Here is a 21987-nt window from a genome sequence, read left to right as displayed (position 1 = left end):
TATTTCTATATTTAGGAGTTTAGGATAATCAGGGTGGAAGAGCCCATCTGTTTGACGTTCGCTCCAGCTGCTGTGGATGCGGAAATTTGTGTATTTTCCTTTCCTTTGCCCATTTTGACTTGTCCTGGTTGACTGTGACAGACACACAGAGAGCCTGCTGTATGGTCACAGCCATCTAGGTCTGAAACTATGTATTATTCCATAGGAGTTACTGCAGAACCAGTTGGTCTATGTCAAAATTGCCATTTTTCCTGAACAACTTTGAAAACAATCTTTAATAACAAGAATAAATTATTAATAGTGTGACAGAATCATTATTATTAACAAATCCACATTTATAACACATAAGAGGAGAGAGCAACACAGAAAAGCAGAAAACGAGCTAAGAAACATCTTAGGCCTCTGTAAAGATCAGTTTTAGGAAGGCAGTCTCCCCTCTACCATGTTCTCCTTTTGGGACATCTCCTCCCCATATAAAGCTGCCAAGCCCTTCACTCATCAGCTGAATCTCTGTGGGATGTCAACTTGTCAACAGTGGCATTAGCCACTGGATGGAGATACAGTCACATTTCTTTTCAGACTAACCCATTTTGCCCTTTGCATCTCAAAGCTCTATGAAAGCAAGCCAAAGCTAAATTCAGAAGTAGCCTTTGATCGCCCAGCAATCCTGAGTTGACCAGGCTCTGGACCCAAAATAAAAAGGATGCAATTGCCTCAGACAGTCCCTTGATCATATTCCTGTCATACATGAGTGCCCACAGCCCTTACAGGATATAGGGTCATTATGTATGTGCACCTAATGCAGTCCTCCTAATTCTGCTGCTAAAGGCATCTGCATAGTTTGTAAGGACACGTGGCAGGCTGCTGAGACCATTTGCTATTTATTTTATTTAGTGCAGGTGATCGCTTTTTAATTTCGCAACATGTATTGCTGGGGTTATAAAATGCACTGGTGATCAACCATAAGCCTGGATATATTTTATGCGATTAACGTAGGGCTAAAAGCCCTACAAAGACAGGAGAAGTCTTCTGGTGCAAAATTCAGAATTCCACTGCCAGGTTCTCCTTACAGGTCTTTTCTCAGCCCGCGAGCTGGGATCAAAGAAGACAACAAGAAGGAGGTCAGGCAGGTGAGGAGCCCAGGCTAATAGGAACAGATGAGGAAACAGGTCAGTCTGGGGCCTCCTCGGTCCTGACCTGCAGCACACGTCGCTAGTTTCACTCTGGCACGCTTCCCTCCTGCCCTGCAAATATCCTCTCACCTTCCTAGCCACACAGAGCTGAAACAGTCCTGATTTCCATGCGTGGCAAGACTGAAACCTGAGCCATCACCTGATGGACAGTGAATGTGTTCACAGGTCTAGGTTTTTTTCCCTTGGATAAAGCCCTGCTCTGGCTTATGTCCTGTAAGCCTCTTGCTTACAAGGAGTCGATGAAGACCAATGAGCACATTTTGCAGGCTCACCCTTATGATACATGAAGTTTGGTTTTTGGTACAGAGCGTGTCTTGGATGGATTTCTGATTGAACCCACTGTGGCACCAGAAACAACATTTTACCTCTTTGGATCTCTGCTCCAACGAGCCCATTTCAACTCATGCAGGTAAGCAGGAAAAGCCTGCCTTCCTTACTCAAAACTCATTGCTACCTGGTTGGCTTCCTCCCACACATCATCTATCACCCAAAGATGGCTTCCTCTCTTCCCAGCCCTGAGCTGTCTGTGGTTTCCTGCTAGCCACCGCACTCAATATGCCCACATACATCAAAGCTCATGGATAGTAGTTTCCTTTGGAAACAAGGCTCCTGCACTCATGCTGCCTGTCTGTGACCATCCAGGCCTACTGTCTTCCCCTCCCCCTCCCGATAACTTTTTACCCCAGTGGTCAACACTAATCAATTCTGATAGAGGAGTAAAAGCTTCAAAGAAAGATATTTCCTTTCTTTCTATAAGCTTCATGAAATTAGATAGCTAGGTTGAGGAGAGAGAGACCCAGTGCCAGGAAGAGAGACTGGTCTGAGCCCAACCCCTTTATTAGACATAAGAGAGTCCACACAGGTCTACCTCAAGGCACAGACAGGAAGGAAATGAGGTCTTGCCCTCACCCACAAGTGGGTCTCACCTTAAGCAAAAAAAACAGTGCTTTTCAGCCAAGCCAAAAAACCCCACCTGCATTACGGAACTAGAGGGTACATCATATAACTTCAGAAGCTGAGTTGTCACAATACTTCTTAAGGTGTCTATTATTTAAACATCTTAGAAGGATGTCACAAGAACTTTTAACTATTCTTTGCAGACCTAAGAAAAGTTCTCCTAACTGGGAGGGTCACTTTTGTCAAACAATGTTTAACCTTTCCCAATGAACTAGTTTTAAAGATACACTAAGCACATGGAACACATTCTGAAATCTGACGGAGAAGTATTGAGAGAGAAAGTTATAAATAAAGGAGAGGCAAGTAAAACTAACAGCTGTCTTTTGTCAATTCCTTATGCCACTTCCTCCAATGTTTATGAAAAAAGGCGCAGAATAACATGTGAAATCTCAGGTGAACTGCCTTATGTTTGACGAAATCAAAACTATTGTAATTCAGTGTATTATCTACATCTAACTCCCCACATCAATCTGAAAAACATTCTACCTCATAATTGCAGATGAGGAAACAAAACAACAACAAAAAACCCTTATACATTCACTTTCATGAAAGACTAGTTTGCTTCAGTCCATATTTTGAGGCTTTAATTCAGCAAACCATTTAGACATATGCTGAAGCTCATCATTTACCACTCTACTACTTAAGCGTTTACCCAAGAATTTGCCTTAAGTCAAGCATATGCACAGTGCTCTGCTGATTGTGCACCTTATCTCATCTTGTTCACTTCTAAAACTATTCTAATTCAGTGACATGAATGTACAAGGAAGTAACACAATTTGGAAGCAAAGCAATTTTTAAGCACATGCTGACAAAAGTGAAATTTGAGCCTGACTATCCACATTCATAATCTGAATAATTATTAAACAATAATAACTAATTCTTGAAACCTTTCAGAAACATAACCCAATTTTGACAATTATTTTTATGCTGTCAGGACACTGAACACTTCACTATAAAATTTGGTTCTGAATCAGCACCAGGCAATCAAACCTGGAGTTCAAATACCCTCACCTCCACACACAAAACAAAAAAACTGCTTATAAGCATGCTGTATGTCTATTATTCGTAGAAGCTATTAGGTAAGTAATTTCAAATAAGTAAAATATGAAGAAACCACAGGATGTTCACAGACAATGGAAGAATTCAAAGAAATGGAAAAGGAATTCATTAAATAAGTTTGCTATAAATTATTCACCTACCTCTAATCTTACTGCCACTTAGACTATAAAATTCATGCCATAAAAGATACAGGATACATAACAGAGCATCGTTAACTTATGCATTTTCCAGCACTGCCTGATTTTGACTGTCCAGCTACATTACTGCATTAAGGTAGCCTTTTGTCTTTAATCTACTTTGAGCGTTACACATTTTTGTTTTAAAAGCCCAACTAAGGAGACTTGTGCTGCTTCCCGAGTGCGGTTTGATTCTGAGCTCCAAGGATGAACAATGCCTCAGAGTTGAAAGAAGAATCTAAAACCTTCTCTTCATAAGTTAGACCAAAATTAACAGAAGTCTTATGCAGCTGGCTAAATTCTATGAGATTTCCATACTTTGGGCCCATTTCACACAATTTTGGCGGGGGGGGGGGGGGGGCGGCAGGGGAAAGGGGGCATTCTTCTTGTCCAATGAGCGGACCACAGGCAGGCGGCCCTTGGCCAGACAGAGACTCTGACCAGGCCAGTGGCCCCAGGGGCAGCTCTGCACTTGAGATAGGGCTGCAAAAGTGAGGTGCCAGCTGTGCCCTTGCTATACGGGTTCACAGCTAGAAACAATCTGACACACCAGAGGACACAAGTCCTAATCCCAGCCTGTTGCTGACTTTTCAGGTGGCTTCCCTTCTCCATGCCTCAGCTTCCTTATCTGTCTAATGAAGATAAAAGAGCACTTTTATTTCACACGGAGCAGACAAATGAGCCATGAACCATGAAGCTTCATAATGTCTGCTGAGAGCCAAAGGGAAGCATTCCAGAAAGAAACATAAAATACAATCTATTATTACTTTTAGCCAAGAAAACAAAATCCCAGAAGGGCTTCTCACATTTAACCAAAGATGAAGACAGCTTCTTCATGTTGTTTTGTGTTGTGACATGTTCGAACTGCCAGTCATATCCTGTTACTTGTTTGGTCTCTCAACAGTTGTTTTACTTTTTTTATACCATATTTGTTTACTTTTAATTAAAATGATGACAATTGTCATTGGATTTCTGTTTATGGAAAACTAATGCAAACTGCAGTTATTTGGCTACAGAGGAAGAGTGTGAAAAATGACTGGTTCTTATAGCTGTCAAAATAATCTCCCAGTTGCCTCCAGTGAAGGCTACCGCTGCTGTTGGCAGTGCGTCGCAATTAAACACTATACCTCACCATCCACACACACCTTACTCCTTTGAAATGAAAGCAGAGTGTTTTGTCCAGCTTTGTCATTCTCAGCCGAGTAGCAGTAGGCTTAGTCTTCGACCCAGCGAATGTCAGGTATATTTATCCACTGACATTGGCGATCACTCACGGACTCCCCTTCCCAGCTCCTGACCCAAAGACCTTAAATGCTTGATATGCTTTAGCGTGGCAATTGCTACATCAAAACCAAGGAGAATAGCTATGATGCTACTGACATGAGGAAGCATGGAACAGTTTCCTCTCATTGTTCATCTTCAACATAAATTCACGTCAGCTGGGCTTTTCAGAAGGAACCTAAGGGAATTGAATGCTTAATTCCCATAGGTACCTTGAAAAATCCCAGATGTAAAGGACAAAACTCTACATTCTTTCCACTTCCAGAGTGGAGTCGCAGTATGGATAGAGGGTGGATAACATGGAAGGGCTGGATTTGGCCAGATGAAGAGTAAGGTTCCCTGGAGCACCGCAGATAATCCTTCAAAATGCAGGAGTAGCAGAGCCACTCTCTCCCCCGCAGCTGCGCCCTGGCCAACACATTTCCACCATCCACCACAAAACGTGCATCAAAACAAAAAGCCGAGATGGGTCGGTCACGCAGCAGAGCATTCTGAGCCCCTCCAGCATGGCCTCAGCGAAACTGCCCCTAGGGGCCATGCAGCAGAACGCACAGGAGCAAGACTTCCCCCCAAAATAACTGTGTCCTCCAACCACAGGCAGCTTCAAACATTGCCACTAGTGTCACCTGCAACACCCAGAACATAAACGGGCAGCGAGCGGGGGCAAGGCGCCTGGGTGTCGCGAACACAGACTCCCATCCCCAGCACCCCTGAGCCACCTCTCCAGGGGTCCTCTGCAAGTCCTTCTGCAGCCTTTCACTGTGGAGGCAACTGGCGCACAAGGAAGGGAGAATAACTGCATTAGATTTTGGCATTGCAGGTTTTCTTTAAAGACTTGAGGAAGCTGGGGGTGAGAGGGGAGATCGATAGCCATCCAAGAGCCTCTGCCATTAAAACTCAGGAGGGAAAGAAGTCAGCACGGCACTGACTAAATCAGCGCCTCCATGACTAAAGCTCAGGGCTGGCAGTCAGGAGAAGCAGGCTCCAACCCCAGATCGGCCACAGGAACCCTGCATGACCTTGGGCGATGCACTGCTCATCTCCGAGCTTCAGTTTTCCCACCAACCCAATACAGATGATGACCTAGATAACATGGCTGACACCTAAGTCAGCAGAAAGAAACAATATATAGAGATTAAAAATTTGGGTGGGCAGAGCTCAGTGTACACATGAAAGGCTTTGAAAAATTATGTGGGCTTTCTTTTTCATGCTCTTCATCTCCTTCTACAAAGTACTTATTCAAACAAACAAAACAAAGAAAAGTACTATTCCTACAAAGGCAGTATTTATCAAACACATGCACCAGCGTATGAAGATAATACTCCATATATTTAGATCGCTGTGCAAACAATTACTGACTTTTGTTGGTGGCAGGAAAATGGTACCCTGTGTTACAGAGGGGAAGACGGAAAAGGTGGTCAAAGTCAGCCTGGGGCAAGGAAGAGGCAAGGAGCCGGATCTCCAAGACAAATTCAGCTGCAACATAAACACTAACGCTAGCCCATCCTCAAGGAGGCCAGGAGTCAAGGGCAAAGCTCGCATGGGCTTGAACTGGAGCTTTACCAGGTACTAGATGTATACAGGACAAGCGCCCATCTCTCTGCATGCTGAACACCATATTTCAAACCCCCAAACAAGCAGTAGGACACTGCAGCAAAAGCAGCTCTCAGAAAGGACAAGACAAAACACCTTTTCAATCACTTTATTTTGCAGCCATTCTGGCCTGCCACACTATACCCCCACCTCCCCAGCTAGGGGGCCACATGCTCCTTTTCCTCATCCACCAGACATCAATCTGCCACTCGAAGCACTTATTTGTCCCTGACCCCCAACATGTACTTCCCACCCCTTCTGCCAGTGTAAAACATTGCCTGGAGCATGGAAATGGCAGCACAAAGACCCACTGGCAGCAGCTGGGAATGCAGCCCACATCCCCCAGTCCCCAGTGGAAAAAAAAAAAAGAGAGAGAGCCAGAGAAAGGAGGAAAGGCCAGGGTGGGGGGGAAGCTCCTGCAAGCTCCGTTTTCTCCCTTACATGCATAGCATCATTGCAGCCTCAGAAAAGGAGAGGACAAAAAAAAAAAAAAAAGGAAGAAGGAGGCCTAAAAGGCAGCCAGGAAACCCACCGTCCATTGGCTTGCCTCCACGCGAGGCGAGCAGGCTCCTTCTGCTGCAGTGCCTTGGCAAGCGCACCTCGCTCTGACTCAGCACCTCGCCGGCACCTCCTGTCAATGATTCCCGCAAACCGCTGACTCCGGAAGGGCTCTTTGCAGCAAGCATGCAAGGCAAGCTGGCAGCGGTGGGGCACCTCGGCTCCCTCATCCGCCTCCGGCAGTCCCTTCTGCTTTGCCCCTCTGGCTTGGGGCTGGAGCTCCCGGAGGGCCAAAGTAGGGGAGGAGGAAGAGGGCTAGAGGATGGGAATACGGTGAGTGGGGGAAACATGCCCACATTGTAGCTGTTCTGTGGATAAAAAGACAGTTGTTGTCAATCTGGCAACCAAAAATGCAGTCTTAAAAAACAAACAAACAAACAAACAAGCAACACACCACACAATTCAAGAAACTAAACACAGAACAGTCCCCAAAGAACAAGCAAAACTCAGCTTTGTTGCAGCTCCACACACCAAGAAAGGCAAATCTACGCTTTACATCACAGGCATCGGCAGCACAGGAAAGGAAGGTGCCAATTGCGGCCGAGTCCCGTAACAGAGGCCCAGGGCACACCAGCTGTTTCAGGGTAAAGGGAAGGGTTGTCCTTGACGAATGAAGGGCATAATGATCCTGCAGGCAGACTGAGGCTATTCTGTCCCTCTGCCAAGTAGCCAAGGTCCTCTCAATCTCTCCCAACGTACAGCCAGAAAGCCAAGCTGGCTTTCAGCCTAGCAGCTCTATAACCAACGGAGATGCTCAGACATCATACCCCTCAGCTAGTGAGGCCCAAATGGGCACTCAGTTACAGGAGCAGCTCAAACCACATAAGCCCAGCAGCCCATGGCAGAAGCCCCCAGCACCTCTGCTCACGGCCCTTTGGTAGAGCAACAGGGTCTGCCACTGGGAAGCACCCCCTCTCCTTCCCCAAGGATGTCTGAGGGCGTCAGACCCCATATGCAGGCCCAGGCCATGAGAAGTAGCACAGTGAGCAACGCCAAGGAGACAGAGGGACCCAGACCATTCCCTATGGAAACACCCAGCAACCTGTATTTTCCAAGCTGACACTTCAAAAAACTACCATTTCATAGAGCGTGGCTGATGCTGACAGATCGCAGGTCAGTGGAAACACAGGTCAGTGCAGACTGGTCTGAAGTTGGAACAAGAGGCTCCAAGGAGCGGAGCATTTCGGGTTGACGCCTCAGCCTGTGGTGAACCAAGCCCTACAGCACAGCGCAGCAGCCACTTTGCACAGCGCAGGAAACGGACAAAATAGCTGTGCTAACAGATGGTTAAAATGCCCAACGTGTCTCATAGTCTGTGGATCCACAGCTGCAGCATTCATCACAGTGCGATGCACTGCCTGGAAATCCAGCACAGGCAAAAGGACAGAGACTTCAGACTGCAAGATGAGTAACACGCAGAACCCATCTGCCCAGGCAAGGCTGAACGGGCAGAAAAGTTAACTAAAGACCAAATCCCTCTACAGCAACCTGGATCTAGCAGTGGCCTCCTGACCACGGAGAGGCTATTTACAGCACGGTATGGAGAGAAAGCAAAGAAGCAACAAAGTCAAAGGAAACAGCAATAAAAGCTGAGTTCAGCAACACGTGCAGGAGTTGGCTAAGTATCACAGCAGGGTGCGCATTACAATTTTGCAATGTCTTAAAGAGCAGCACTACCTGGGACGGCCAGTCCTAGGTCACGGCAGAAGTGAAAACACCACAATTGATGAAAAGAGCAATCTGAGTCATAAAAGTAATGGCGACTGCCGCATAATCAAATTTAACATCCCTGTGAGAGAAATCATATCAGAAGGCAGCAACACGATTCCCAAGCATTAGAAAAGATGATTACAAGCAAGCTGGTCAAAGCAACCTAACTTCAAAAACAGGAAATTTAAGGTTGTTACACCCAATATGGTGGTTACTTGAAGCAATCTCAGCAGAGGCACTGGAAAGGTATTTGGTACCTCTGAGCAAAAAACTGCTGAGAAGCAAGGATATACATGTTATGGTCAAATAAAAGGAACAAGAAGTCATTCAAGCTATGCAGGCACTTCATAAGATGGTAGCTAGGAGGGCTGAGATGGAATTGAAGGTCAAAGTGCAAAAGTCAAAAAACAAAACAAAAAATAACCATATATGCATATTCAAAGGACAAACTTAGAATTGCTGAACAATAGGAGAATAAAACGTCCGAAGCGGCTGTGCGGCTAGCAAAGACACGTAAGTTTTTGCTAGGCCAGGTATTCCTGAAAATTAGCAACGCTTTCCTTCAGAGAAGGTTCAGGCTGTCCTAGAAGTTACAGCAGGGATCACATAAACTGGTCAAATTCCTTCAGCCCCCTAAACAGGGGGCAAAACAGCTTGATCTCTGTTCAAAGGAACTTGTGCCCCTTCAATCTACTAAAATTTTGGGAAGAAAAGGTCAGGACTAAGTGATTAATTTGCACTCACTTCAAAGCACAGCTAGTAAACCATTCTGGGCAGGATGCCAGTTTGGTGCCAGCCCTGTCCCTGCCTTCCCAGGCCATGCCGGGGGCCAACCCCCCTCTTTCCCGGGGGGGGTTACTGCCAGGTCACTCGGGTTTGGGGTGCCTGCCTGAGCCCGGAGCCGCTGCCCCCGTTCGGTGCCCAGGCTCGGAGGGGCAGCAGCCCCCTGCTCCCGTTGCCCTTGCACTGGCCCCAATTACAAGGGATTACCCCCAGGTTTCATACCAGCTCTGGGGTGGTTTAATCTATTCCTTAATATCTGGGAAAGAGACAAGCGAGCTGGCGAAATGATTTGGGCTGGCTGAGACAAAAGAAGATTGCGAGAGACTTCCGAGGGATCTAACCAAGCTGGGCAAGTGGGCAGCACCACGCGAGATGAAATGCAACGTTATCAGGCAGCCGGGAATACAAACTTGAGAGAATAATCTGAACGACTCGCATACGATGGGGCTCTAATTTAACTGTAATCACTTGAGGAAAATATCTTGCTATCGCTGCAAACGGCTCAGTGAAAACATCTGTTCAACACACAACAGTGGGGAGAGGGGAAAAAAAAAAAAGCTGTTAGGACATCTAAAGACTGAGGCAGAAAAGGATGCTGGAAGTATTAAAACGCCACTGAACACTGATAGCGCACCCTCAGTGGGAATTACTGTGTTTCGTTGTCTCATCTGAAAGTACAGAAGGGATAGAAAGGTTTCATTATTCTTCAATAAGTAACATTTACTGGTCAAAAGAAACCTCCAAGCACACTTAAAATTGGGATTATTTGATCTAGAGAGGAGTGAGATAGAAAGAAATTATCAAATGTGAATCAGGTGCTTCTATTAACCCCTCCTTTTTTTTTTTTTTGAGTGAGAGAAATACAGACGAACAAGAGGCTGTTCAATATAGCTGAAGAAAAGGAAATGTGACCAGGCATAAAGGAACAATTATTCTTTTCCTTCCCTTCTCCATTTTTCTTTTTCCTGTTTGCTTTGAACACAGCCCATAATTAACCACCAGGAAAGATTAGCATATGTTATCAGTAAAGTCAAGAGCTCAGCGGAAGTCACAGAGGCCTATGCCTTTATAAGCATATTGGGAACATCCACAGGCATGTTAAGGAGAATAAAAAAAACAAAAAAATTTTAAAAATTTTTGCAAAAAGCATATCAGCAGTTTGCCCTCATGCTTCCAGGCATTAGCCAACCTGTAACTAATGAGGATTAGGAAGTGATGACCCCCCCGCCCCGCACAGCGGGTGAACCATCTCACTTAGTCCAGGCAGGGAGAGAGCTGAATGCGGACAGCTCACCAGCAGCCCATGCAAGTTTGAAGTACGAGGTTTGAGCACCCAGCAGGACTTCACACCATCCACCAGTGTAATTCAACAGGCTGCAAGTCAGGGCTCAGTTGCCCCAGCTCAGCCTCGCTGCAGACAAGGGGAAGCTTTTGTACCCCTTGTTTTCCAAGTGGAGGGGCCCACTGGAGTTACATTTCTGGCTTCTGCGTTTGGAGGAAAGCCAAAATCCAGCTGTATCCAAGTGCAGCTCAGACACGGGCTTTTTCTTGCTGGTGCTTGTAAAACAGAACCCAGTTCACACTCTTGCAGCTATGTCAACTCATGAGGATGTGAGAAAAGGATAAAAAACAAACACACACAAGTTTTTTTTTAAGTAGGTGATCTGATCCTTCTAATACAGAAATCCACCCAAATGCAACTTCATGCAGATATGCAAACACACAAGTGCTGCAGTACTGCCAGGAGGCGAGCTGTGATTCCACGCATGCACAAGTACTAAATGGCTGTGCTCCATCTATTAATCCTGTTCTGACTCTTTTCCAGTGACTGCTCCAGAAAGGGAAACAAAGATTGACAAGGGGGCTATAATTCTTTAATATATGACTGTGGTATTTCATACTCCATGTTCTATTTCTTTTGGTGCAAACAATCTTCTATAGAGTAATGTGCATATGGCATTGGCATACATGTGTCAGAATGGCAAAAATAATGGACAGGGACTATGGGAAAATATCACCCATTGCTGCAAGTTGGATTTTAGCACTGTTGTTTTTAAACAGCCTTTAGAAATAAAAGAATAGGAACAACTTTAGCTTTTAGAGATACTTCCAGTAAACCAAACCTTATCAAATTTGGGATGTTTTGCAAAATCAAAATTGTGTTTCAAAAGAAAAACAGGGAAAAATTGGTCAAGAATATAGAAATATCCCATTCAAGCACCTTTGGGATGAAAAGTTTTGACTTCTCATGTCAAAATTCCTTCTCGCTTAGGATGCTTTCAAAAATGTCAAAGCATTTAATTTCTTTTTCCATTCAGAATAAAGCCAGATTCCTCAATCTAGATGCAACAGAACATTGGTCCTTTGCACAACTCAGACGATGAAAAAAAAAAAAAAAAGAAGACAGAAGCCAGAACCGTCACAAATGACAACATATAAGGCGAAGGGTGGCGGAAACCAGTTCACTGTGCATAATTATAAATGGCATTCTCTTTCCGTGGTGCTTAAGACACAAAATATTTGTGAGAGAAAAACAGGGGTGGTACATAACTAGGAGCCCTGCAACTGTGACTTCTCCAAAGCAGAGCCAGGCAGACGTCCTATATGACAACAGCTAAATGATTTCATCTCTACATGCTTCAGTTTTCCAAGCTATAAATCACAGCGACTTCCCTAACAAAGTGAGTTTAGAGACTCTCAGCTAATGTTCATAAATGACTGTCCAAACACAAGGTAGCATTAACAAGGGAACTGACTTTGTTACACTACTGTTTGTTAAACAACCAGGAGCTAAATTTCTCTCTGAACATTTACAAAAGGGAAGGCAACGTTAATGCTCCATAAGCAGAAAACTACAAAGAACAGATTCTCAGTGCATGCACTTCTCCTTGAAATAAACTGTGTTAAAAGCACTTCACTTAAAAAGCACAATGATAGTAGCATCCTGCTAAATATAGATGACTCACCACAATTTAGTAGTGAACATCCCTAAAGAGCACCATTTCAGTATTGCTTAACCTGCTGCATAAATTCAAGTATTCTCCTGCGGTTACAGCTTGGACCAAGTCACTCGGGACTACTAGCATCCACTGACCTTCAGTGGTCCCAAAGCCTCTCTGAGCCTCCCTTTCTCCATCTACACTGTTGGTATGATAAATACAAACTCCTCTTCCCAATGGAAGCAGGAAAAATGACTTTAAGTTTCTTAACGAGTTGTTTACGCCACACTCGGTATATCTATACTGCTACTGAAGAGCTAAATATAGCTGTTCTTGAGACACTTTGAGATCCCTCAGAGAATGCAATCTTACAAAGGAAAATCGTGTTTTAGGCAATACTGAGGTAAAAAAAGATAGAGAATCAGTTTCCAAAACGCCCGCTTTACAGATGCAAGAGGTATTTAACACATCTGCGCTTACCGCTGGGGACCAAGGTCAGGTCGCGAGCAAAATGATTTATCTCCACATCACAAAATCACACAGCTTGACACAAATGGCAATCTGTTCCAAAAATGCCTAAGCATGGAAGAGCAAGGGAGCGCTCCAGCCCTCTCCTGCTCAGGCTGAGGATCTGGAGCAGAGCTGGGAAGAAAATGCAGACTAGCAAAAGGGTACTGCAAGGCCAGAACATAAACGCACTGTCTCAGCTGTGAACATACCCTCTGATTGGCAGGACTTCAGACCAGGGCTGAAAAGACCAACCTGTGTGAAAAGCTGTAGATCAAGTGTTGCACTGAGGCGGTCCTGCTAGACGCCCAGTCTAGTGAGATCCAGCTGCCCAGACCATAACATACTGACATCTCACCTGTTGTTATACTACATCACAGGATGCAAACACCACACAGTGTTTAAAAAAAAAATAGTTCTCCAGTTTAGCTGTACCCGATGTGTGATTTCTAACACATCTGAAAATTTACAGTATGCTATTTCGGACTACAAAGAAGGATTGATTTGCAATCACAGGTTTGGTTTCAAAGCTCTAAACAGAATTCCCTCCCATCCTTCCCTAAACTTCTCTAGGGAGTCTGAAAAATATTATTTCCACATAAGTTATTACGATCATAATGCTTTAGAGGGAAAACAAAGACGTTGCCCCTGCCCCAGGAGCATTAAACGTGGATATTATAAGCCCAGTGAAAGCAGCCATCTAGCTCTTGTTAAAAATGAATCACCGCTGTTCTACAGATTGCAAAACACAAGAAAATGGGACTGTAATATTTGATTGACATTTCACTACGAAGTCTGACTATACTTTACTATAGGGATAAAGTGTGAGAATGATAAAACAACTTCCAGGGACTTTTCTTTCCTGGGTATTTTTCATTTGTTCAGCATTAAGCGTTTCCTCTGATTATATGCTCTCACGCTTTCTGATCCTTTAACTTTTAAACTTTTCACCCTACATTTAGATCCCTTCTACCACCATTTATTACCTTTGCACGTAGCTCCATCTTTTTTTTCTTCCTCCATCATCTAAACCAACCTAAAGCATCAAAAAGCAAAATCACTCTTCCTAACCAAACTTTGCAGTTGAGAACAGAAATATACTTATTGGTCTCCTGCAAAAGTTATTTAGAACAAACTCTCCCATTTTTATTGTAGCTTGCATCACTGTAGGTCTGTTCCTTATGCTTCACCAAAGGTTTTCTTTCTGGTTTTGAGAACCACCAAAAAATATGGCCATACTTCTGTGCAACACAGAAGTGACTGTGTACTATAGTTATTTTCATCTACTACCAGCTTCTAAAGACTCTTCCTAAGATAAAAAGAAAAAAAAATTGAGAGACAGGTGGGTCATTCAGGTATGCTTAAATCTTAAAGGAAAGTGCAAGAAAAATCGTTATACTATTGCATGTAAATATTTTATGCAAAGGTGTGTTTCTGTGCCTAGTACTCTCTCTTGTCATTGTCTCAACATGTCCTCAACCTAAAATGAAAAATAAGTATTGAGTCAATCTTTTTTTCTAAAGAGGTAATAAAAAGTCTCTTTAATTTTAATCTTAAATTTGGTTACTGTTATATGCTTTTGCACAAATATCATACTAATAGAAACACTTCATCACTTATATGCCTGTAACTGCAGCAGGCATGGTCATTTTTTAGATGCTTATACCTTTGCAATGGCTGCAGCCAAAAAGCTGTGGCATTGAGAACCTAAAAGTGAAAGTCACTGAATACACTTTCCAAACTCTGAGAAGTACAAGAAGCAAACAAATAACATGATGTGTGAAACGGCTTAGATTATCTGCTTCAGTTAAATGCTAATAAACTTTTATTTCCTATAATTTCTCTCTTTGAAGCCAGCAGATGAAATTTCCAGCTTATGCAAGCAACTCAGACTCCTAAATAGTTTCTGAAAATAGGACTTGAGGTGCCATTGGGGCTGAGGCATTTGTGAAAAGTTCATCTTATCCACGACTTCTTTCTTAGTAGGTCCCATGCAGAGGGGAAAAGCAGGACAGTCAAAATCAGGCATAGCCACCAAAGTGGCAGGATCCATCCAGCTCCAGACTGCAAGAAAGCTTTGGCCAGACCTTGCTGAGATTTGCACACATGTGACGTCTCTGGTATTCTCGCGGAAGATCTCGTTATTTCTTACTGCCCTCCTACTCTCTCAGGGAGCACTTGCAGCACGTCACCCAGTTCCCAGGTTGTGAAGGTGGCCGGTGGTGCCCGGCTGGCTCAGCCCAGCTGTGCGCTGCTCACTGCCGAGCAGACCTCGACAAAACTGCACGGTGGACCTCTGCACAAATGAGCAGCACTCAAGAAAATTCCCTGGTAGACCTCAATAAAACATAACTGAGCGGGCCTGCTCTAAACTTGGGCATTGCAGAATCACAGAGCAGTCGAGTCGGGAAATTTAGACTAGAGGTAAGACATCGCCATCTGATCAACAGATGAGCCTGACCGTTTTGCACTTTGCAGGTAACTTCCGTGGCCCTTACGACAGCATGTCTGGGTGCTCTCCAGCAAGTGATGTGAGCAGCATCTGCCACATGCGATTTGTCCTGTCTGCACAGAGAGGACCAGCTATGCACCTTATTTTGGAAGGGCTCGTGAGGGAGCGAGGTGGTGGAGCGGTCTGGGTCTCTCCACATCCCCAGGGCTGCAAGCTTATCTTTTTGGCAGGGCACAGCCAAAGGAGCCTGCTGGGTGCTTCGGGCGAGCGGCAGCGAGCTCGGGGTGGTCCCCAGCCCCGAGGGGTGGTCGCCCCTGGTGGCCCCGGGCAGCCTGTCGCCAGCACGGCGGAAAGTTGCCTGCTGTCTCAGGGCCCGAAGTACACACCAGAGTTTCCCACCCAGGTGAGCTTCTCGCTGGGCTAGGCCCAGACAACGGAGCGCACCGCGAAGCCCAGACACTTTAAGGCAAGTTTTACAGCACCGTTCAAAAATAAGAATAAGCAGTAATAATAACCGGGCTGGAGGGGAGGCAGCAAAAGCAGCCGGAGGGAGCCGGACTCCTTCCCCACGCCTGCCTGCAGAGCGCTCACTCGCCGCCGCATTTCCGAGCATCACCGGCGGGACCGCGACCAAAACTTCCTCCTCCGCCTCCTCCTCTGCCGGCACCCGGCACCCCCCGGGCGCGGGGCACCGCGGACCCCCCCCTCCCCGTGCGCTGCCCACCGCCCCGAAAGTTGCGGCGGCCGCCAGGCGCCCCGCTCCGCCGGCGGCCCGGCCCGGCCCGGCCCGGCCCGGTGCAGCACTCACCTCGCAGGGCCAGGAGCGCGGCCAGGGCGGCCGGCACCCACCGCCCGCCGCCGCCGCCGCCGGGGCGCCGCCGCGTCATGCCGGGCCGGGCGAGGGGCGCAGCGGGCTGCGGGCTGCCGCCTCCGGCCACGGCGGGCGCCGAGCCCTCTGCCTTCCCCGGCAGCCGCAGGTGCCGCCGCCGCCCGCCCTCCCGCCAGCCCCGCCGCCGCCGCCGCCGCCGCCGCCGCCGTCCCGGGACCGCCCGCTCGCGGCGAGGCTCCGCCGAGCCCCAACGCCGGCAGCCGGGGACGGCGCCAGGCGCCGCGGCCGGCCCGAGAGCGCAGCCTGGCGGCCCCCGCCGGCTCCCGCACCGCCGCCGCCGCCGCGGCTGCTGCCCGGGGCTGCGGCCGCCACCCCCGGCCCGGCCCGGCCCCCGGGGGGCGCCCGCGCCGCCGCGCTGGCCGCCAGCGGCGGTGCCCCCACAGCATCCCCCGGTGGCCGCTGGCTTACGCGAGGCTTCTTCCCTCCCCGTCTCGGCGTGGAAGGAGGGGGCGGCTGGGCGCAGCGAACAGCTTGGCGGGTGGGCTGCGCGGTGGACCGGGCAGCGTTGCGGGCGCCCCGCATACATAGTTACAGGCCTGTTGCGTCAAGGTAGGAGTCGCCCCAACTTCTGTGTTCAGAGCGGTGGGAAGACGCAAGCGTTCAGGGCCGCTTAAAAAGCGCACCGAGATGTTTTTGAGGAGAACAAGGCCGTTCTTGGAGTCGGGGGCCAGCAATATCGTATAGCACAAGAATCACCAAGAAGTTGTGTCATTTAGGGTCACGAGCTTAAGGAATTGCAGTTCTCGAGGCTACACAGAAAGTCAGTCAATCAAAATCCAGCAAACTAGACATCAAATGTGCCTGTAGAGGGCAGGGAAGGAGGGAAGGGGCCCTTCACAAATTTATGGAGGTCATACGGGGAAAGGATCAAAGCAGGGAGCTCTCATACTGAGGAATACGTCTCTGAAACACAGCAGATCAACTCCATGTGCATGCCCAGCTCCCTGTCCAAGTCGGAACACACTTCACAACAAGGGATGTTAGTTTGGCATTGTGAAAATAAGCAGTTTGGTTAGAATAATCTTCTAACAATATAGCAAAGTGTATGATAGTTTTGTTCTCCTCTCCCCCACCTCGGGCTTTCCTTACCCCCCCAAAGTGTAACCTTTGCACCCGGCAGGCAACCAGTCCACCTTGTGAAGCTTCTCCCTAGCTGTTTCCCAGGCAGAGGCCTTGGGAGCACCCCTAGGTCCAGCCAATGCTGTAGCTCAGTGCCTCTGAGGTTTCTCACTCATCAGTTGCTCCCTCATCCAATGCTGCATTGGCCCACTATGTGACTGCACGTTGACTAAAAAAAAAAAGGGGGGAGGGGGAAGGGAAGAACTGCACCCCCTGGAGTGAAAAAGACAAGAAAAACCATCCGGGGTAGCAGAACAGGAATAACTTTCAGCAACAGGAAAAAGCTAGGCCAGTGACTTTGAAAGCCATGATCAGTTTTAGCATCTAAGTGGCCTAGTTTAAGCTCTCCATTGCACAATATCAGAGGGGGACTTTGGTACAAGAAGACTGGGTAAAAAACCTCAGCAGCCTAGATTTACTGATTTTCTTGTTTCTAGGAAAAAAACTCTATGAGGCACAATGGCTGACCTTCTGTCCTCATCAGACAGCAAAACTCCTGGCCCCCACGTGGGCTGGGATTTTATTCAATGAGGGGTTGTACAACAAAGTGAGAAGGCACTGCACAGTGATTCAGGAGATCTAGCTAGTCCCTCTTCTTAGCTCTGTCAGGTGCCTGCTATCTGTCCTCAGGCATTAAACCTGACAGTGTGCACATGCTCATAGGTCTACTGCTCTTGCAAAACACCCTCTGCTCAGCTCTGCCATGGGCAGAAGAGCTAAAAGATAGTTTTGCTCCGTTAAGGTGCCACTGTAAGAGTCAGCTCTTGGTGCAGGCTCAAGCAGCTGAGACATTACTCTTCAAAAGAGCACCAAGGGCATCATCATAGCGCAGCTGTTTCCCTCATTCTCTGCCAATATGGGGACTGAAGTTTCCTCAGACTCGGTCAGACCATTTCTCTTTCCGTCAGTTGACCTGTTGTACTTTTCATACAGAAAAGGGGTGGAGGAATGTGATGTTCTTCACAATCAGCAGCAGCTCCAGGGGCTCCCCATCCTTGCGGGGACGTAGAGCAACCGCCTGGAGGAATGCAATGGATATGTCCGTGCTCCTGACTACAATGAGAGCCCAAGAATGCTTCTTGCCATACTTGATCTCCTTCATCAAAGTCAAAAGAAGAGAGCACACAGCGAGCTGGGCACGTTGGCCTCCCCCTCTCCTTACTCCATCCGATAACTTCTAGGGATGACACCACTAGAGAGCCAAAGGCAAATCAAGCAAAAAGAAGAAAAATTGCATGCCCTCCCCAGAGCTGCCGCACTGCTTTCCTGATCTGCCAAGACTTGGAAGCTCTCTTGACCTAATGGAAATAAGTATAGTTTTGAGTATAAGGACACGCTGCATTTGGCAAATGCCATCCCAGCTCGCCTTGGACTGTCCCTTGTATCCTGCTGTGCATCAGCTGGCAGGTAAACAGCAAAAATCAGTTCGCTTTGTACAGTGGCTGAATTAATGTGCTTCCTAAAGAGCACAGTGAACATAATGTGAATCAAGAGCCTGGTGGTCAGAGGAAGCATTTTTCTACCCAGAATGAGCCCAAATGACTCCCTTCTGACTCAAGTTGGTAGAAGCAGTCAGTACTTTAATCATCTTTAGTGTCTGGCCACCACAACAGACACAATGTCATACCTGCATAACACAGTGACACAGCAAGTGACTTTAACTGCTTCTTGCAGCAGTTGAAAGAATAATCTGTGGCCATGCTGCAGAAAGATGGAGCAGCCACAGGGGATAATAGTCCTCAGGTGCCCCAGGCAGTCCTCCTACCCTAGCCTGCTCTCCACCTCAACATCACTTCCAAAAATAGCTTGCAGATTGCACAGACAGAACGTGGAAAAGGAGATAACTCTTCCTGGAACTCTGAATTTCTGCTTGACTTGTCCTTGAGCCTCCCCCAAAATATTAGACTTATGCCAACCATTCATTTAGTGAGTGCAACATACTCCAGCTGGTTGCATCCTAGAGCTAAGGGCAGACATATATTTGCTGCTCTAGCAATCTATTTGCCCATCAGTGAGCATCAATACCCCCTCCCTTGGCACTAATGGAATAGCACATTGTGGACAGAAGAGATATGTTTGCAATATCCCTGGCATCAGATGCTGGCAGCTGACTGCTGCAAGTCTCCCTCTTCTGTTGCACACAAGAACAGACATGGGATCCTTAAAGTGAACGGCCAAGATATTTGCCAGGACTTTGCATGGTAGGCTAGGCAAAGAGAACTAGAGAAAAACTAAACCACTCCCATCTGCCTTTTCCTTTGAAAGAATTATGATAAGTAATGCAATTCTCATGCCTCAGGGAAATGCATCTTTCTGAAATAAATTTGAAAAGAAGACTTTTTCCAGGAAGGTGCTTCTCCTCCCCCTGCCCCCTAACATGGCTCTAAATAAAACAGCGGGGATGCAGTTGGGTTCAAGAACTCTATTAGATGCCAAGTCTTACCTCACCTTTGCTGTCTCCCAGCTTGTTATTGGGTTATCTATTGTCAGATAGGAATTTATTGAAGGTGACATTGCTTAAAATTGATCAAAATCAGCTTCAGTGAACTCTCCTTTCAAGATATAAAGAGATGGCTAAAATTTACTCAGTTGATCATTAATAACTTCAGAGCCTGTGGAATTGGTTATCTCCTTTTGACAGAGGAAATAGAGTTTGCAGATTGAACTGTTTTAATTCCATTTGAGAAGAAATATGACAGACTTTCAGAGATACACCCAATTAATTATCTCTATCCCTCTCCAGTAAAAAAGGTTAAGCAAAAACTTAGATTTCTTTTGCTGAACACCTGTGTCTATAGAAAACAGATGTCATTAGCCAGAAGAAAAAACAAAGATACTACTGTTAATCCATCCATCCCGTGAGATTTTTTTCTCCTGGACACAGTGATGGCTATATAGGAATACTGTCTTGAGTACAAAGGTCTTGTGTTTTTGAAAGCCTCCTACTGCAATTAGCTCTGGAAGAGGTAGGTGTGTGCCAGGTTGCCTTAGTCAGTCCTCTGCATCCACTTGGTCGCACTATGAGCTACCACAGTTGTGCCTAGGGTTTCATCATTCAGAATTAGGCACAATATGAGGGAGGCACCCGGTGAGTCCAACAGCTTGCCAAAGCAGGTTTTCGGGCAAATGCTCGCCATACGTGGTCAGTTGTGGGCCCTTCAGAGTAACCTCAGCCCTGCTGTAGACGTAATCTGCCCTCGTGTTTGAGCCACGCATGGAGACCTCGCGACTACCTAAAGAAAACAACCCCCCAAATAACAGATGTATTTCTGTGCTCCTTAAATGCCAGATGGCAAAAGAGGATGTGTCCATGGAAACCCGGATGGATTAGGCCTGCTTTCAAACTTCTCAGAGCTAAAGTAGGCCACTGCACAGGTTCTTTCCAAGGCCACTTTGACCTGCCCCTCGAGCGCTGTCTCTCTCCCCCCCATCCCCCCTTCACAGGAAGGGAGCCACCCAGCCTGATTTTGCAAAGTACCCAAGAGTTGGGCCAAGCCCCCAGATCTTTCCACTTTTGTGGGCCTGCTGGTTTGCTTGGTTTCCTCATCACGGGCACATAGAACTTGGGACACTCTGACTTTGCTTACAACTTGCTCTTTTCTTCTGTAGCATGGAAAATACATACGTTTACTTCTCATCTCAATTTTCTGACTACTTTGGAGCATCCCAATGTCTTTTCTACATCTTCTGAGTTTTCCCTGGCAGCTCCCATAGTAAAAGCAGACCTCGTCAGCTACAAAAACCTTTCCTCTCTCTCTGCATCCTGCCCAGAGGCCCCCTGCATTTCAGTTTATGTGTACAAAACTAAAGCTTTTCATTCAGCATTTTGAAATCTCTCATCTCTTTGTCACCTCTCTCACCCAATCCCAGTCCACACAGACATGCTTTGAATGAATTTGTTCCCCAGAGTTTCAACTGCATCTTTTTTTGTTTTGTTTTGGACACACTGTTCTAGCTATGGTTAACAACTGTCCATTTTATCTTGTCAAACACATGCTACAGCCCCTGGTAGCAAATGGCAGATTCTGCATGCACATAAAAGCATTTCATAATACTGACATTTACATAATAAGTTTCTAAATTGTACATTGACAGATTTCCCAAAATCATTACAGTAGGTGAATTAAATCTTCCACTAAACACCAGCAAATGGTTGTAATGACAAGTCCTTTAAGTAGCACACCCCATAAAGCTTAGAAAATGAAAAAAATTAATCACTCTTCCTTTTTTTTTTTTCAGAACTGCTAAAAGAATTTATTACACACAGCTGTGACAGAAAATAAATAGATGACAAAATTGGGAAGAAATACAGTAAAGTTAAGACTCATGTGGACACATTCCTACAGCTGCGATACAAAATGGGCCTTAGAAAGACAATCTTGTTTAGTAGCAGTGTTGCTGTATCTGTGATGGTCTAAAGACATAAGTGAGGTGCAATTTCTACAGAGAAGCAGTAGCTTTTACTAGACCAACCAGTGCAGCTGGAAAGCACCAATCCGCTTTTGGGCCCAATGACCTGAAGAAGGGCTTCTATACCTGCAAATTCTTCTGGTTTTCATTATTATAGCCTCTGGTCTAAGACAAGATATTGCATCTTCCTACAGATCTTAACTGTTTGAAGTTCATTGGTAAATAATAACCACACATAACATTCTTTCAGTCACTTACTGGCTTTTTCCTGTATCAGAACTAAAAATGAATAAAGTGGCTGAGAAAACAGGATACTAAAATGTCTGCAAGTGGACATATGGCCACTTTGCTTAATCTTGGT

At 46.3% G+C, this 21987-nt stretch overlaps 1 protein-coding gene across 6 annotated transcripts in view; it reads right to left on the bottom strand.

Moving 5' to 3' along the window:
* Window positions 1-21987, bottom strand: part of IGSF11 (immunoglobulin superfamily member 11) — a 144831-nt gene that overhangs the window by 95384 nt on the left and 27460 nt on the right. For 2 of the 6 annotated variants that reach the window (XM_068958756.1, XM_068958762.1), the window contains exon 1: window positions 6792-6813. The exons of 2 other annotated variants lie outside the window; for them this stretch is intronic. In XM_068958756.1, the coding sequence (XP_068814857.1) occupies window positions 6792-6798 (7 nt within the window). In that variant the 5' untranslated portion in view covers window positions 6799-6813. Of the gene's footprint in view, window positions 1-6791; window positions 6814-16016; window positions 16074-16505; window positions 16530-21987 lie in introns of those variants that run through there. 2 more of the 6 variants (XM_068958777.1, XM_068958792.1) reach the window with 2 other exon arrangements.

The sequence above is a fragment of the Struthio camelus genome, chromosome 1 (genome assembly GCF_040807025.1).
Source record: "Struthio camelus isolate bStrCam1 chromosome 1, bStrCam1.hap1, whole genome shotgun sequence".
Taxonomy (NCBI): Eukaryota; Metazoa; Chordata; class Aves; order Struthioniformes; family Struthionidae; genus Struthio; species Struthio camelus.
This window is presented reverse-complemented; position numbering and strand designations above follow the sequence as displayed.